This window comes from Oncorhynchus keta, chromosome 14, assembly GCF_023373465.1.
Source record: "Oncorhynchus keta strain PuntledgeMale-10-30-2019 chromosome 14, Oket_V2, whole genome shotgun sequence".
Lineage (NCBI taxonomy): Eukaryota > Metazoa > Chordata > Actinopteri > Salmoniformes > Salmonidae > Oncorhynchus > Oncorhynchus keta.
In genome coordinates this window covers 10,625,472-10,642,308 of record NC_068434.1, presented here as the reverse complement: position 1 = coordinate 10,642,308, position 16,837 = coordinate 10,625,472, and the positions used below count along the sequence as shown (strand labels likewise).

At 40.8% G+C, this 16,837-nt stretch overlaps 1 protein-coding gene across 2 annotated transcripts in view; it reads right to left on the bottom strand.

Moving 5' to 3' along the window:
* Positions 1–340: 340 nt before the first annotated feature.
* The window catches only part of LOC118392850 (excitatory amino acid transporter 1-like), a 33,922-nt gene continuing 17,425 nt past the window's right edge, over positions 341–16,837 (bottom strand). Inside the window, exons 5-12 of one of the 2 annotated variants that reach the window (XR_008063687.1) lie at positions 16,320–16,362; positions 11,501–11,775; positions 10,172–10,405; positions 9,880–10,074; positions 7,399–8,499; positions 7,172–7,279; positions 7,024–7,131; positions 341–6,953 (exon numbers count right to left, since the gene is read on the bottom strand). Coding sequence is in view for 1 of the 2 variants with exons in the window: in XM_052461067.1 (XP_052317027.1) it covers positions 5,736–5,943; positions 8,365–8,499; positions 9,880–10,074; positions 10,172–10,405; positions 11,501–11,775; positions 16,320–16,362 (1,090 nt within the window). In the remaining variant the exon portion in view is untranslated. The remainder of the gene's footprint in view (positions 6,954–7,023; positions 7,132–7,171; positions 7,280–7,398; positions 8,500–9,879; positions 10,075–10,171; positions 10,406–11,500; positions 11,776–16,319; positions 16,363–16,837) is intronic. The other variant, XM_052461067.1, reaches the window with a different exon arrangement.

Below are 16,837 nucleotides of genomic sequence, written 5' to 3'. Positions count from 1 at the left end.
GTTTTGAAGGCAAAGGCTGGTCACACCAAATATGGATTTGATTGAGATTTTTCTTCTATTCACTCACTTTGCATTTAGTTAATTGATAAATATAATCTATTAACATGTCTATTTTTGAAAGCATTCTTACTTTACAGCATTTGTTCACACCTGCCTAAATCTTTTGCACAGTACTGTATATACACTCCTCTCGCTACATTTAAAACCTGTCTTTCTATGCCAACATGCGTATCATCAATTTCAAGAATATCAGATCACATGGTTGTTTAAAAAAAGAAAGAAGGTAAAAGTAGAGAAAAGGACAGGTGATAACACGAGGACACACAAAATGACACAGGTCTTTTAAGGTCCATGTTTTATTAAAAACTATACAAATAAAAATCTACATTTCCTTTCAGTTTTTTGGGGGGGATTTTTATGTTTGTCGTTAATTATTCGAGGCGCTAACAAACAAACCTATCAAACATGACACCAAAATCAATTGTATGAAACTCGTTCAATCTTTTCAAAAGTTTGTTTCACATAGCTTCCACTTATTAGCCGGTGTAGATAGATATGGCATTTGGGAATGGTTCCTAAATGACACACTATTCCCTATGTAGTGCACTACTTTTGACCAGGGCCCATTGGGCTCTGGCCAAAAATAGTGTAATATAAATAGGTTACTACGTATATATGGACTGGGGTGCCATTTGGGACACACAGGGAGTTATTTAATAGCTAGAGAGGTTCTTAATAGTTAGGGAGGCTCTTAATAGCTAGGGAGATTCTTCATAGCTAGGGGGTATTTAATAGCTAGGGGGGTTCTTAATAGCTAAGGAGGTTCTTAATAGCTAGGGGGTTGGTTCTTAATAGCTAGGGGGTTCTTCATAGCTAGGGGGTTCTTCTAGTTCTCAAAGGAATGTCTTTACAGAAACTTCACAGCCATCATCCTCCTAAAGTCATCTTTTACTCTTCAAATTCTATATATACATATATCAAAACCTTTTTTTCTATACAAAACAATTTCTATCAAAGACATTGAGAAGAAATATAAAATTCTCACTATATGAGTTTTAGAGCGTGATTACATGTTCTATTAGTTCATTCAATTTTTATGTTAATTCAAGTTGTATTTGTCGCACCTTTTGGGTATGTCACATAACAACCACACTCAATTCTACATTCTAGATTCTAGATAGAACTGGGAAGTACAATTTAATAGGATCTCGATTAGAATAATAGACTGAAAAGTTTAAAAGCAGAAAAGTACCAATTACCTTTAGTGCTCTATTTACAGCTGGCTCTAAGGAGGCGCGAGTGTCAAAGGCACGTTAGTTTGCAATTTCCTCGTGTAAAAACTGGTGCACTGGCATTTTCCAGGCCTCATGCCAGGTTTGGCAATTTAGCTGTTTAAAATCAGCTCGATGGCGCTGAGGTGGTGGTGGTGGTGGGGGGGGTGCCAATATTTGATGTGTGTCCTTAAAAACGAGCGCAAGTGACAATTTTAACAGTTCTAAAGGGACGTTTTAAGACCCACAAAAAGCAGGTGTTAACATGTAACAGAGTTGATAATGGAATGGATGTTGAGAGAGGAAGTGCAGCCTATCCTGCCATGACGCACAGTGCCCATAGAAGGAAAGCTGTGCCTTTTGTGCTGGTGAATCTCATATTTATAAACATAAAAAAACGATTGGTCCCCCCCCCCATTTCGTTTCATTTGCTAGAAAACCAAGCACAACCTATCCTCCCTTTAATCAAGGCTGGTTTAGCAGGATCACATTGGTGCTGCTTTTTATCCTGGACATTATCCAAGTAGCTTATGATTAAAGGTGCTTGAAATAGGATACCTGAATTTCGCTTGTTCAAATGGGCTATCCATCCCTTCTCCTATTGCCGAAGATGCGCTCCTCCAAATGATTCAGTCCTTCTATAATGTTATGTCAATGGGCGATTTTTGGAGAATCTACCTCGCACACAGGGAACGATACAATTGACAGGAATCTAGTATTTCGTTTACTGTAGATGTGCAAATGTTATGCGTGAAGACATTTAGGCCTGCGTGTGCACACAGTACCATGGAACGAAAGAAGCGATTTATGATATCATGCTTCTGACCCGATCATATTTAGAAATATTGATTGAAAAACATGTTTAACGTGTTGTTTAACGTTGTTTAACGTTTGATTAACTTGATTAACGTATTATTGAGATTCACCCTCCATGTGTTTATGGTGAGGTTGGTTTAAGGCTCAAATGCAATGCAATTTAATCTGCTATTTCTGGAGAAGTGCAAATATGATCTGTGATATGGTTCCATAATGTTTACAGAACATTACATTTGCGAGCAGTATAACGGTGAGCGGACATGACACTTTTCTCTTCATAATGGATCTTTATCCCGTTTGGATGCGCGTAAAACCCTCCATAGTCTAAATTGCCTTGTCTGTATTATACGCCCAACGCAGCAATTGCGGTGCCTGTAACTGTATTTAAACATAGCCTATTTAAAACAAGTTATGGTTCCATTTGTATTAGAATTTGATTAGAATGATATACTGTCTTCTTTGGCTATATCAATATCCTAGGGAATGTAATATCACTTATTGACTACGTTTTGCATGTCCATGTCCAGCATGAAATAAACAGTACGCCTCGCCCTTATTTTAGTGAGAACGCTACAGCCTATGTTAACAATGTATTTCCATATTGAAGAAATGCAACTAGATCAATGTGGACTGCAAACATGTTCAACATATTTAGCTAATATGGGGGCAGGCTATTTAAGGAACTAGGTTATAATGGGACTAACATTCGAATTCGAGTTGACGACAACACAATACATAAAAAACGGTAAATGCAACAACTTGAAGCAACCATGGAGCATGTTCTGATTGGCCAGTGAGGGGCCAAGTCTCGACACACTACAACTGGATCATTCATCAAAACCCAGCCCTTTCATGTCACCGCCAGCTATTGGGCTCATTGCATTTACGTTTGTTAAAATAGAGCCCTTAGACATCAAGGGTTTCAGTATCAAATCATGAAACTTGTTCAACTGTAATAGGGATCCCTGTAATGTCTTTACACAAAAAGGCATGACCAAAATTGTAACATACACAAATTGTTTATATTTTTGGTACGATTATGATTATGTGAAAATGTCATACTGTTCAACTCCCACCTCAAGTTGAAACTAATATTTTGGCAGTTTTACAAAGAAAAACCTCAATCTAAAAAGCTCTGATGCAAAGGGTTTGGCAACCTATTCTGGTTTGTCAGCCGTAAAAAAAAATAATGACAAAAGCAAGAATGAAAGACCACATAATTTCACATCTGACTTATCAAAAATAAATCATCTCTGTCAAACTGTTGAACTTTAAACACCATAAAAGGGTATGGTAAAGGCATCTTATAGAAAAGTTTCAGGGACTCTTAGTTATTCCCTACCCAGAAAACAGGGGATGTACTGAGGACAATCAGCTCTGTTCCCAGTTAGGTTCCTTAAGGGTTTGGGATGGTCCCAAGGGAACATTCTCTGGGGGACCTTTTTATAGTTCCTAGTTTGTCCTGAGGACGTTTTTAGGACGTTGTGTCATGGTAGCCTGAAGGTCCCCTGAACATTCTTGGGATGTTGTGTCATGGTCCCCTGGAAGTTTTTGTCACGTGATGGTCCCATGTGTCATAAACCGTTATAAGTAATATAACGATATGGCGGTTTTCAGGTAAGTGGTAGGCTGTTCATCTAAAATAGTGTAAAAATCTATAATCAATGATTACATTTGACATGATCACTTCTTACTGACTATATGACCCCAACTTCCTTTCTAACTCACAAACTCTGGATTTAGGATATGCTGATCAGGGGATGATGTGTAAGGAAACTACAGGGGAGAACATTTCTTTGCGACCTTTAGGGGACGAACAGGAAACTAGACAAAAACCTCCAGGAGGGACCATGACACAACGTCCTGACAACTTTAGGCGACCATTTTGTGACATCCTGGGGATGTCCTAATGACTCATTATTGTTTGCTGGGTATCTATTTCAGAAGTTCAACATTTTATGTATTTAATTCATACTATGCACTTAAAACCATTGATTTACAGTAGGGTCCGAAATGGTTGACACCCATAAAGATCAGTGGTGTAAAGTACTTAAGTAAAAATACTTTAAAGTACTATTTAAGTCGTTTTTGGGGGGAATCTGTACATTACTATTTATATTTTTGCCTCCTTTTACTTCACTACATTGCTAAAGAAAATAATGTACTTTTTACTCCATACATTTTCCCTGACACCCAAAAGTACTCGTTACATTTTGACAGGAAAATGGTCCAATTCACACACTTATCAAGAGAACATCCCTGGTGATCCGTACTGCCTCTGATCTGGCGGACTCACTAAACACAAGCGCTTCGTTTGTAAATTACGTCTGAGTGTGCCCCTGGCGATCCGTCAATAAAAAAATAAAAAATCAATTGTGCTGTTTGGATTTCTTAATGTAAGGACTGTGAACTGGTTTATTTTTATTTTTTATTTTACCTTTATTTAACTAGGCAAGTCAGTTAAGAACAAATTCTTATTTTCAATGACGGCCTAGGAACAGTGGGTTTAACTGCCTTGTTCAGGGGCAGAACGACAGATTTGTACCTTGTCAGCTCGGGGATTTGAGCCATACTTTTACTTTTGATACTTAACTATATTTAAGCAATTCCTTTTACTTTCGATACTTAAGTATATTATAAACCAAATACTTGTAGACTTTTACTCAAGTATTATTTTACTGGGTGACTCTCACTTTTACTTGAGTCATTTTCTTCGAAGGTATCTTTACTTTTACTCAAGTATGACAATTGAGTACCTATTCCACCACTGTTAAAGATGAGAAAAAATACTGTTTAAAATCATTAAAATACTGAGCTATGTTGTATGCTCCATTTCTTTTAAAAATTATATTATTTTGTACTTATACAATTGCTCAGAGAAATCGGATATTGTTTAACGAGTGATATATATATATCTTCTTTTTTTTTTACATCCCCTTGCGAAAATAATGACACTGAGCCTTTTTCTAAAAATGTGTTATAAGATTGGAGAACACATTGGGATCTTCGACCATTCCTCCATACAGAATATTTCCAGATCCTTGATATCCTTTGTCTGCACTTATGGCCTACCCTCTTCAATTCAAACCACAGGTGTTTTCATGTCAGTCCATAAGCGCAAGATCCCTCCCAATGTGTTCTCCAACTCATAAAATATTTTATCAAAAGGCTCAGTGTAGTTATCCTCACAAGGTATTGAAAACAGGGGTGTCAATTATTTTGACCCTTACTTTTTTGAAAAAAGAATACACGACTTGTTAAACAAAATCTATTTTTTTCCCCGCACAATTCTATAAGTATAAAATAATTTTACTTTCATTTTTTTGTGCATACAATATAACTCAGTAATTGAATTACTTATTTGATACGGTCATTTTTGTTGATTTTTATCAACGGTGTTAATGATTTCAGACCCCACTGTATCTTCTTGATTCGATCCATATCAATAAGTTATTCAATGAAATCTAATCAGCACGAACGGCTGCAGAACTCTTGATAAAATCAAATACATCCTGTACATACTCTTGGTTCAGCTTCTTGGTCTAAACAAACACTATCATTTTTTGTTTGTTGTGTTTTGAGGATTGATATGGGTTGCTTCCCTTTACCATGGGATTAAAAACACCACAGTGGTCAAACTGTTTGGTGCTACATCTTGGTCTCACTGACTGGAGGCTTCTCGTTTTCATGCTCGTTCTCGTGGGCGATGAGCTGGTATGATTTCTTGTCTTTCTCCTCCACCACAGAGTTCCCCATCTCCGCATCCTTGGATTGTAACTCATGACGAGACAGATACTCAACAATACCTGTGCCAATCGAGTCTCCCAGCACGTTAGTGGTGGTACGCAACCTGTCTCTGTATAAAATGGAGGGAGTCCAGTTGTTAGAGATAATATACCGTACAGAAGGGGAATGTAACACTCAGAATATTACTCTTTCAGCTTTCCTACGAGGGACTCATTTTCTTTAAAAAAAATTATCCCCAAAGAAAAGGCAAGGTTTGCACAGAGGCAACACTTTGGTGTGACATTTGGCAAAGGCATGCATGCACTACCCAGCCTATGTCTTAGAGAGAGAAAAAAAACAGTTCATTTTCCATTGGAGGTTTGGAAAACTAAAACCAGGTGTATAATTTCACATACTTGTGGACATAATTTGTATTTAATAGGATTTATTAGGTATGCCCATTACGTCCTGCCATGGCATCAGCTATTCTACCTGGGGTTTATTAGGGATGTCCATTAGTTCCTGCCAAGGCAGCAGCTATTCTACCTGGGGTTTATTAGGGATGTCCATTAGTTCCTGTCAAGGCAGCAGCTATTCTACCTGGGGTTTATCAGGGATGTCCATTAGTTCCTGTCAAGGCAGCAGCTATTCTACCTGGGATTTATTAGGGATGTCCATTAGTTCCTGTCAAGGCAGCAGCTATTCTACCTGGGGTTTATTAGGGATGTCCATTAGTTCCTGCCAAGGCAGCAGCTATTCTACCTGGGGTTTATCAGGGATATCCATTAGTTCCTGTCAAAGCAGCAGCTATTCTACCTGGGGTTTATCAGGGATGTCCATTAGTTCCTGTCAAGGCAGCAGCTATTCTACCTGGGGTTTATTAGGGATGTCCATTAGTTCCTGTCAAGGCAGCAGCTATTCTACCTGGGGTTTATTAGGGATGTCCATTAGTTCCTGTCAAGGCAGCAGCTATTCTACCTGGGGTTTATTAGGGATGTCCATTAGTTCCTGTCAAGGCAGCAGCTATTCTACCTGGGGTTTATTAGGGATGTCCATTAGTTCCTGTCAAGGCAGCAGCTATTCTACCTGGGGTTTATTAGGGATGTCCATTAGTTCCTGTCAAGGCAGCAGCTATTCTACCTGGGGTTTTATTAGGGATGTCCATTAGTTTGTCATTAGGGATGTCATTAGTTCCTGTCAGCTATTCTACCTGGGGTTTATTAGGGATGTCCATTAGTTCCTGTCAAGGCAGCAGCTATTCTACCTGGGGTTTATTAGGGATGTCCATTAGTTCCTGCCAAGGCAGCAGCTATTCTACCTGGGGTTTATTAGGGATGTCCATTAGTTCCATATTCTACCTGGGGTTTATTAGGGATGTCCATTAGTTCCTGTCAAGGCAGCAGCTACACTTCCTGGGGTTTATTAGGGATGTCCATTAGTTCCTGTCAAGGCAGCAGCTATTCTACCTGGGGTTTATTATTAGGGGCAGCAGCTCCATTAGTTCCATTAGTCAAGGCAGCAGCTATTCTACCTGGGGTTTATTAGGGATGTCCATTAGTTCCTGTCAAGGCAGCAGCTATTCTACCTGGGGTTTATTAGGGATGTCCATTAGTTCCTGCCAAGGCAGCAGCTATTCTACCTGGGGTTTATTAGGGATGTCCATTAGTTCCTGCCAAGGCAGCAGCTATTCTACCTGGGGTTTATTAGGGATGTCCATTAGTTCCTGCCAAGGCAGCAGCTATTCTACCTGGGGTTTATTAGGGATGTCCATTAGTTCCTGTCAAGGCAGCAGCTATTCTACCTGGGGTTTATTAGGGATGTCCATTAGTTCCTGTCAAGGCAGCAGCTATTCTACCTGGGGTTTATTAGGGATGTCCATTAGTTCCTGTCAAGGCAGCAGCTACACTTCCTGGGGTCGAAATATATTAAAGCACGTACATTACATATAAAACAAAATATAAAACACTACATAATGTAAAATTATTACACCACTACATATCTACAATACAAAATATATAATACAACAATATTATGATTATCGTTGAACACAATGGGTATGTTTAAATAAACTCAGAAAAGAAAAGTGGAAACGCTCAGCCACTCCCATGCATGAGATCTTTAGAGGAATCACATGTCGATAGAATCAGAAACAGATGGATTGGGGAGAATGGAATGTGAAGGGAGTATCTCACTACCTATACCGACTGAGTCTTCCCTAAGGCTTTGGTTTCTGTCCAGAGATGGAAATTAAGCTAACCCGTTAGTCACTGGCTAGTTTTCAGACCAGGCTAGTAGAACATATATTAAAATATAGCCCGAAATCTGTCTTCTTAAATATGGCATGGCATAGATTTTGGACCCTTGGCTAATGGAAAAACACATGGGCTGGTTAGAAACTGCAGTCTACTAGTCCAGCTAGTCAGGACCCAAAATCCTAAAATGTCATCCCTGTGTCTGACTCTGTCCACACAGTAACTATCCAAACTTCTTTAGAAGATGATCATATCAGTCAAACTATAAATAATTGTTACAGAAAATAGACTGTACTCACAGGAACCAATCCACTGCAATGATGAGGGTGATGTCATCAGTGGGCAGTCCAACAGAGGTCAGCACAATCACCATGGTGACCAGTCCAGCCTGTGGTATCCCAGCTGCACCGATACTTGCTGCGGTGGCCGTGATGCTATTCCACAGGACAGAGAGACACAACCAAAGAAATAGATTAGGGTTTGCCAAACTCAGTCCTCAAAGGGTGCATGTTGGTTTTGCCCTAGCACTACATAGCAGATTCAAATGATAAACTAATCTAGTGGGGTGGCAGGTAGCCTAGTGGGGTGGCAGGTAGCCTAGTGGGGTGGCAGGTAGCCTAGTGGCGTGGCAGGTAGCCTAGTGGCGTGGCAGGTAGCCTAGTGGCGTGGCAGGTAGCCTAGTGGCGTGGCAGGTAGCCTAGTGGTTAGAGTGTTGGACTAGTAACCGAAAGGTTGCAAGATCAAATCCCTGAGCTGACAAGGTTAAAAAAAATCTGTCGTTCTGCCACTGAACCGGCAGTCATTGAAAATAAGAATTTGTTATTAACTGACTCACCTAATTAAAAAAACGAATTTAACATGTACTGTTTGGGGTCCTGAGGACAGAGTTTGGGAAACATTGGATTAGATGAACACACTAGCTGCCAGTCCCACCTGTTATGCCATTCTAGTTCTGTGGACACATCACTTCTGTCAGAGACTTTTCGCTTAATAGGATTAGCCCTTTTTTTTCCTTAAATTTTCACCTTAAATGGCATACACAAATCTACCTGCATGGAGCTCAGGCCCTGAAGCAAGGATATGCATATTCTTGGTACCATTTGAAAGGAAACACTTTGTTGTTTATGGAAATGTGAAAGGAATATAACACAATAGATCTGGTAAAAGATAATACATAGCAGAAAAAAACAACGTTATTTTGTATTTTTTTGTAGCATAATCTTTGAAATGCAAGAGAAAGGCCATAATGTATTATTTCCAGCCCAGGTGAAATTTATATTTTGGCCACTAGATGGCAGTAGTGTATGTGCAACGTTTTAGACTGATCAAAGGAACCATTGCATTTCTGTTCAAAATTTTGTGTCAAGATTGCCCAAATGTGCCTAATTGGTTTATTAATAACTTTTCATGTTCAAAATTGTGCACTCTCCTCAAACAATAGCATGGCATTCTTTCATTGTAATAGCTACTGTAAATTGGACAGTGCAGTTAGATTAACAATAATTTAATCTTTCTGCCAATATCAGATATGTCTATGTCCTGGGAAATGTTCTTGTTATTTACAACCTCATGCTAATCCCATTAGCCTACGTTAGCTCAACCGTCCCGTGGAAGGGACACCAATCCTTAACAAACCCTTGACTCATTCAGTTTCAAAGAAACCAACCTCTGCAGCTCCTCCTTTTCCCAGAAGCTGACTAAATCCCAGAAAAATATATTTTTACTTCCATGAATTTGCATTGATGTTAGTGGGAGACTAAGCGTAAGTCATGATTCATCCCAAATAGCTTGGTTAATGGACTGGATGGACATACCTTATAGTGAGGATCTGTCCAAAGTTCATGTCCATGTTGTTGACCTGGGCTATAAAGAGAGCCGCGATAGCTTCGTACAAGGCGGTGCCGTCCATGTTGATGGTGGCGCCCACTGGCAGCACGAAGCGTGTCACTCTCTTATCTATCCCATTGTTCTCCTCCAGACACTTAAAGGTGATGGGCAACGTGGCTGAGCTGAGGGTGAACAGGAGGAAAGGCGAGAGAGAGAGACAGACGAGACATTAGGAGTCAGTAAAAGTCAGATCTACTGTCTATCACCATGACAACTCACCTAGATGAGGTCCCCAACGCGGTGATGAGAGCCTGTAGGAGTCCACAGATGAAGACAAAGGGACTCTTCCGTGTGATCACAAAGTAGAGTGTGGGCAGTACCAGGAAGGCATGGATAGACAGGCCAATGATGACTGTTATTGTGTACATGCCCAACTGACCGCCCGTTTCTGTGATGTCATCCATCTCCACTATCTTCCCAGCGATGAGAAACAGGATACCAACGGGTGCATACCTGATGCAAAAAAAAAGCAAAACAAATCCCATGTCAAATTTAGGCTCACAATACCAAGCGAGTGCTACATCACGTTATTGTGGTACCGTCAAGATAAACACATTTCCACTATCACATAGTACACAATACCAAGTTCTACTTTTCTTATTTTTTGAAGTATTTTCTCTTTATTGGATAGATATAGAGGTTAATTAAATGGGTGAGAGACCGGTACATTGAGATTTAAATTCCCAGCCACGCTTTAATTCCCAGCCACCCTGTAATTCCCAGCCACCCTGTAATTCCCAGCCAGCCTGTAATTCCCAACCAGCCTGTAATTCCCAACCAGTCTGTAATTCCCAACCAGCCTTTAATTCCCAACCAGCCTGTAATTCCCAACCAGTCTGTAATTCCCAACCAGCCTGTAATTCCCAGCCACCTTGTAATTCCCAACCACCTTGTAATTCCCAACCACCTTGTAATTCCCAACCAGCCTGTAATTTCCAGCCACCTTATAATTCCCAACCAGCCTGTAATTCCCAACCAGCCTGTAATTCCCAGCCACCCTGTAATTCCCAACCAGCCTGTAATTCCCAACCAGCCTGTAATTCCCAACCAGCCTGTAATTCCTAACCAGCCTGTAATTCCCAGCCACCCTGTAATTCCCAACTAGCCTGTAATTCCCAACCAGCCTGTAATTCCCAGCCACCTTGTAATTCCCAACCAGCCTGTAATTCCCAACTAGCCTGTAATTCCTAACCAGCCTGTAATTCCCAACTAGCCTGTAATTCCCAACTAGCCTGTAATTCCTAACCAGCCTGTAATTTCCAACCAGCCTGTAATTCCCAACCAGCCTGTAATTCCCAACCAGCCTGTAATTCCCAGCCAGCCTGTAATTCCCAGCCACCCTGTAATTCCTAACCAGCCTGTAATTCCCAACCAGCCTGTAATTCCCAGCCACCTTGTAATTTGAACTCTCCGGGGTGAGGTTTCCTCTAGGTACAGATTTAGGATCAGCTTCCAGTCCCACAATCCTAAAACTGAACCAATATCAATGTCTAGGGGCAACTTCGCCCTAAACCGAATTCAAACCATGCCTAACACTGCACCACGCACCACATGATAATGGCCACCAGTCTCATGATAGCCTCGTTGAGACAGACAAAGAAGTCCTTGAGGGGCTTTCCCTGCTCCTTCATGCTGCCAATGATGAGACCGAAGCATATGGAGAACACGACCAGACCCAGGGCATTGACCCCGTTCACCTGCCCCGGGATGGGGATCACCTCCTCCCGCATGATATGCTGCCCCTGGGTCCCGTTCAAGACGAAGAGGGTATCATTCACCGTTATCTTCACATGGACCACTCTCTTTCCGTACTGCGTTTTAAACTGTAGGGCAAAGGTGCAAAGCTTTATTGATTTTTGTTCAGTGTTTATACAGTGCATTCGGAAAGTATTCACACCCCTTGACTTTTCCACATTTTGTTACGTTACAGACTTATTCTAAAATGGATTAACTCGTTTTTTTCCCCTTATCAAATTACACACAATACCACATAATGACAAAGCAAAAACTTTGCAAAAAAACCTGAAATATCACATTCAGTCTTGTTTCTCAGTACTTTGTTGAAGCACCTTTGGCAGCGATTACAGCCTTGAGTCTTTTGGGGTATGATGCTACACGTGTGTCTTGGACTATCATTAATGTGAAGACTTAAATGATCAAATCAATTGTCTATGTGTAATTATTACATGATTAAACTAACACCACGGGAAAATGTTGTTTAAAGAGTTACTATTTCCAGAATTACAGTCACTTATTAATGTATTATCACATCATCAGTCATATTCTGAAGGTCGCAAACTCTTGGATATCAGCACGAGCCCTAGTATAGATTATGAATCAGTGATATACCAATTGCTTAATTATTTATTTACTAACTAACTAAATATATCACACAGAAGTACATAAATACACACAGGATAGGTTATACTTTATACATGATACAATGAAAAGTCCCTAGTGGACTAAACCAATATGACGGCTTGTTACACCAAATTAAAAGGGAGGGGCAGGTGAGAAAGAGCGGGAGAAAAAACAAAACGACTCTACTATCGTATACACAGCTGATAACTATGCTCATGGAAATGCTAATACCTTGCACATGAATGGCCGCTCATTCGAAAATAATTGCAATTTACACATTTACGATTGTATGCCTCTGTTGAAATCGCCAGTCCGTCTGCTGGAGAGTCAGTTGACAGAAAGCCTCTGGTTTGTCCCCAAGATCCTTTGTAGTTGTAGCTTCTGTCTGTTGCAATGGATATGTGAGCCGTACCAATGGTCGTTTGATAGGGAAATGTTCTCCTCTCGTCTTCGGTCAAGTTTCTTAGACTATATTACATATACAGCTGCAGACTGTGAATGTGTAGTCTTTAGTTTTGTAGAGATTTTCTTCTTCTCTGTTGAAAGTTTCAGAGTTCTAGCCATTACGTGCCTCTCAGCTCAAGCTGTTGGTCTCGTTGGCCTCAATGGCCTAATGTACATTTTGTTGGAAGTGGGTTTTATACACTCTGGGAAAAGGGGGCGTTCTATGACACCGATGTAATTTGTGGGCGTGGCCACTGACTTCATTAAGACTTCAAATGAAAAATAATTCTCTCATTTTTTTAACCTTTAACTAGGCAAGAACAAATTCTTATTTTCATTGACGGCCTAGGAACAGTGGGTTAACTGCCTGTTCAGGAGCAGAACGACAGATTTGTACCTTGTCAGCTCGGGGATTCCGGTTACTAGTCCAACGCTCTAACCACATGGCTACCCTGCCGCCCCATTTAGAAGGCTAACATCACATTACATCTTCTCACAAATTGGTTTCACATTTAATCATATACGTTCCTCCACATTTGGATGTGAGTCTGATAACGGGTAAATATATACAGTCAGAGATACAGTGTAGGTTGTTCTACCGTCTTTAGTTACATCACAAATTATTACCAAATTCGACAGGATTGTTCTTTAAATACCCATGGACCATTCCAAATGTTTGGAATACAGAAATACTGTTTACTGAACTGCAACGTCTCTCCCTGTGGTAACAAAGGGATTTAACTTCCATTGCTGAGAGTTGGAGAGAGTTTTCCTGCAGGTATTTATGACCATCATAAAACTGTGGAGAGAGAGAGAGAGATCTTCCCCAAAGAGCATGTCATGACACTTGGCACAACTGTATTTGGAGAGTTTCTACCATTCTTCTCTTCAGATCTCCTCAAGCTCTGTGAAGCTAGATGGGGAGCGTCGTTGCACATATAATTTCAGGTCTCTCTAGAGATGTTCGATCGGGTTCAAGTCTGGGCTCTGACTGGGCCACTCAAGGACATTCAGAGACATGTCCCGAAGCCACTCCTGCATTGTCTTGTGGTTGTGTGCTTATAGTCATTGTCCTGTTGGAAGATTAACCTTTGCCTCAGTCTGAGGTCCTGAGCGCTCTGGGGCAGGTTTTCATCAAGGATCTCTCTGTACTTTGCTCAGTTCATCTTTCCCTCGATCCTGACTAGTCTCCCAGTCCCTGCCACTGAAAAACATCCCCACAGCATGATGCTGCCACCACCATGCTTCACCGTAGGGATGGTGACTCGTTTCCTCCAGACTTGATGCTTGGCATTGAAACCAAAGAGTTCAGCCTTAGTTTCATCAGACCAGAGAATCTTATTTCTCAAGGTTTGAGAGTCCTTTAGGTGCCTTTTGGCAAACTCCAAGCGGGCTGTCATGTTCCTTTTACTGAGGAGTGGCTTCCATCTAGACACTCTACCATAAAGGACTGATTGCTGGAGTACTGCAGAGAAGGTTCTCCCATCTCCACAGAGGAACTCCAGAGCTCTGTCAGAGTGACCATCGGATTCTTGGTCACCTCCCTGACCAAGACCCATCTACTTGATTGCTCTGTTTGGCCGGGTGGCCAGGTCTAGGAAGAATCTTGGTGGTTCCAAACTTCTTCCATTTAAGAATAATGAAGGCCACTGTGTTCTTGGGGACCTTCAATGCTGCTAAAAAAATGTTGGTTACCTTCCCCAGATCTGTGCCTCGTCACAATCCTGTCTCTGAGCTCTACGGACAATTCCTTCGACCTCACAACTTGGTTTTTGCTCTGACATGCACTGCCAACAGTGGGACCTTATATAGACAGGTGTGGGCCTTTCCAAATCATGTAAAATCCATTGAATTTACCACAGGTGGACTCCAATCAAGGATGATAAATGGAAACAGGATGCACCTGAGCTTAATTTCGAGTCTAATAGCAAAGGGTCTGAGTACTTCTGTAAATAAGGTAATTCAGTTTTTATTTTGTAATAAATTAGCAAAAATGTCTAAACACGTTTTTGCTTTGTTAATATGGGGTATTGTATGTAGATGGATTAGGATTATTATTGTTTTAATTCATTTTAGAATAAGGCTGTAACGTAACAAAATGTGGAAAGTCAAGGGGTCAGAATACTTTCCGAATGCACTGTATACGGGTAGGTTGATTTCTATGAACAGATTAACAATGAAAAAAAACAACACACTTGATTACATAAAAAACCTGGTCCTCTGTAGCTCAGTGGGTTGTGAGCATGGCACCTGCAATGCCAGGATAGTGGGTTTGATTCCTGGGACCACCGATATAATAAATGTATGCACGCATGACTGTAAGTCTCTAAGGATAAAAACATCTGCTAAATGGTATATATTATTGTATAATATGTCATGTACACTGAGAGCAGAAAACATTAAGAACACCTGCTATTTCCATGACAGACTGACAAGGTGAAGGCTATGATCCCTTTCTATATATATATATATATATGGCATTTAGCAGACGCTTTTATCCAAAGCGACTTACAGTCATGTGTGCATACATTCTACGTATGGGTGGTCCCGGGAATCGAACCCACTACCCTGGCGTTACAAGCGCCATGCTCTACCAACTGAGCTACAGAAGGACCACATGTCCACTGTTAAATCCACTTCAAACATGTCACACCCTGACCATAGTTTGCTTTGTATGTTTCTATGTTTTGTTTGGTCATGGTGTGATCTGAGTGGGAATTCTATGTGATATGTCTAGTTTGTCTATTTCTATGTTTGACCTGATATGGTTCTCAATCAGAGGCAGGTGTTAGTCATTGTCTCTGATTGGGAATCATATTTAGGTAGCCTGTTTTGTGTTGGGTTTTGTGGGTGGTTGATTCCTGTCTTTGTGTTTGTTGCACCAGATAGGGCTGTTTCGGTTTTTCCACGTTTATTGTTTTGTAATTATGTTCATGTTTAGTTTTCTTATTAAAAACATTAACCTCAACCACGCTGCATTTTGGTCCGTCCCAGGAAGAACCCTGTTACAAAACAGTGTAGATGAAGGGGAGGAGATGGGTGAAAGAAGGATTTCTAAGCCTTGAGACATGGATTGTGTATGTATGCCATTCAGGGAGTGAATGGGCAAGACACAATTATTTAAGTGCCTTTGAAAGGGGTGTGACAGTATGTGCCAGGTGCACCGGTTTGTGTCACGAACTGCAACAACGCTGCTGGGTTTTTGACACTCACCAGTATATCAACAATGGCCCACCACCCAAAGGACATCCAGCCAAGTTGACAAAACAGTGGGAAGCATTGGAGTCAACATGGACCAGCATCCCTGGGGAATGCTTTCGACATCTTGTGGAGTCCATGCCCTGACGAATTGAGTCTGTTCTGAGGAAGGTGTTCCTAATGTTTGGTGTATTCACGATAAGCAGTGGACTTTGATATTTCCCTGTGGGTTATATTACTAGGCTTCGTTAATACTATCTGGAAATGGCACTGATCTGGGTTTCACATTGTTCCCTTTGTACAAATATGTCAGTGAGATCGATGTACGGTCCAGGTTTACATTTTGAAACAGAAAAAGACTTACCTGCTGTGTGCAAGCTTGCACAATGTTTGGAGGGAACATGTTTCTAGAAGAGAGAAACAAACCAATCAAATCTCACTACTGAAAAAAGTATTTTACTTGCTTTTTATTTTCCTTTACAGTGACAAACTGATCATTCAAACTGATCATTCATGTGAATGTAAGAGAAAATTAGAAAACAACGACTGAACAGCAACAGGAAGCAACGACTGAACAGCAACAGGAAGCAACAACAGAACTTCAACAGGAAGCAAAAACAGAACTTCAACAGGAAAAAACAACAGAACTTCAACAGAACAGCAACAGGAAAAAACAACAGAACAGCAACAGGAAGCAACGACTGAACAGCAACAGGAAGCAACAACAGAACTTCAACAGGAAGCAACAACAGAACTTCAACAGGAAGCAACAACAGAATAGCAACAGGAAAAAACAACAGAACAGCAACAGGAAGCAACGACTGAACAGGAAGCAACAACAGAACTTCAACAGGAAGCAACAACAGAACTTCAACAGGAAGC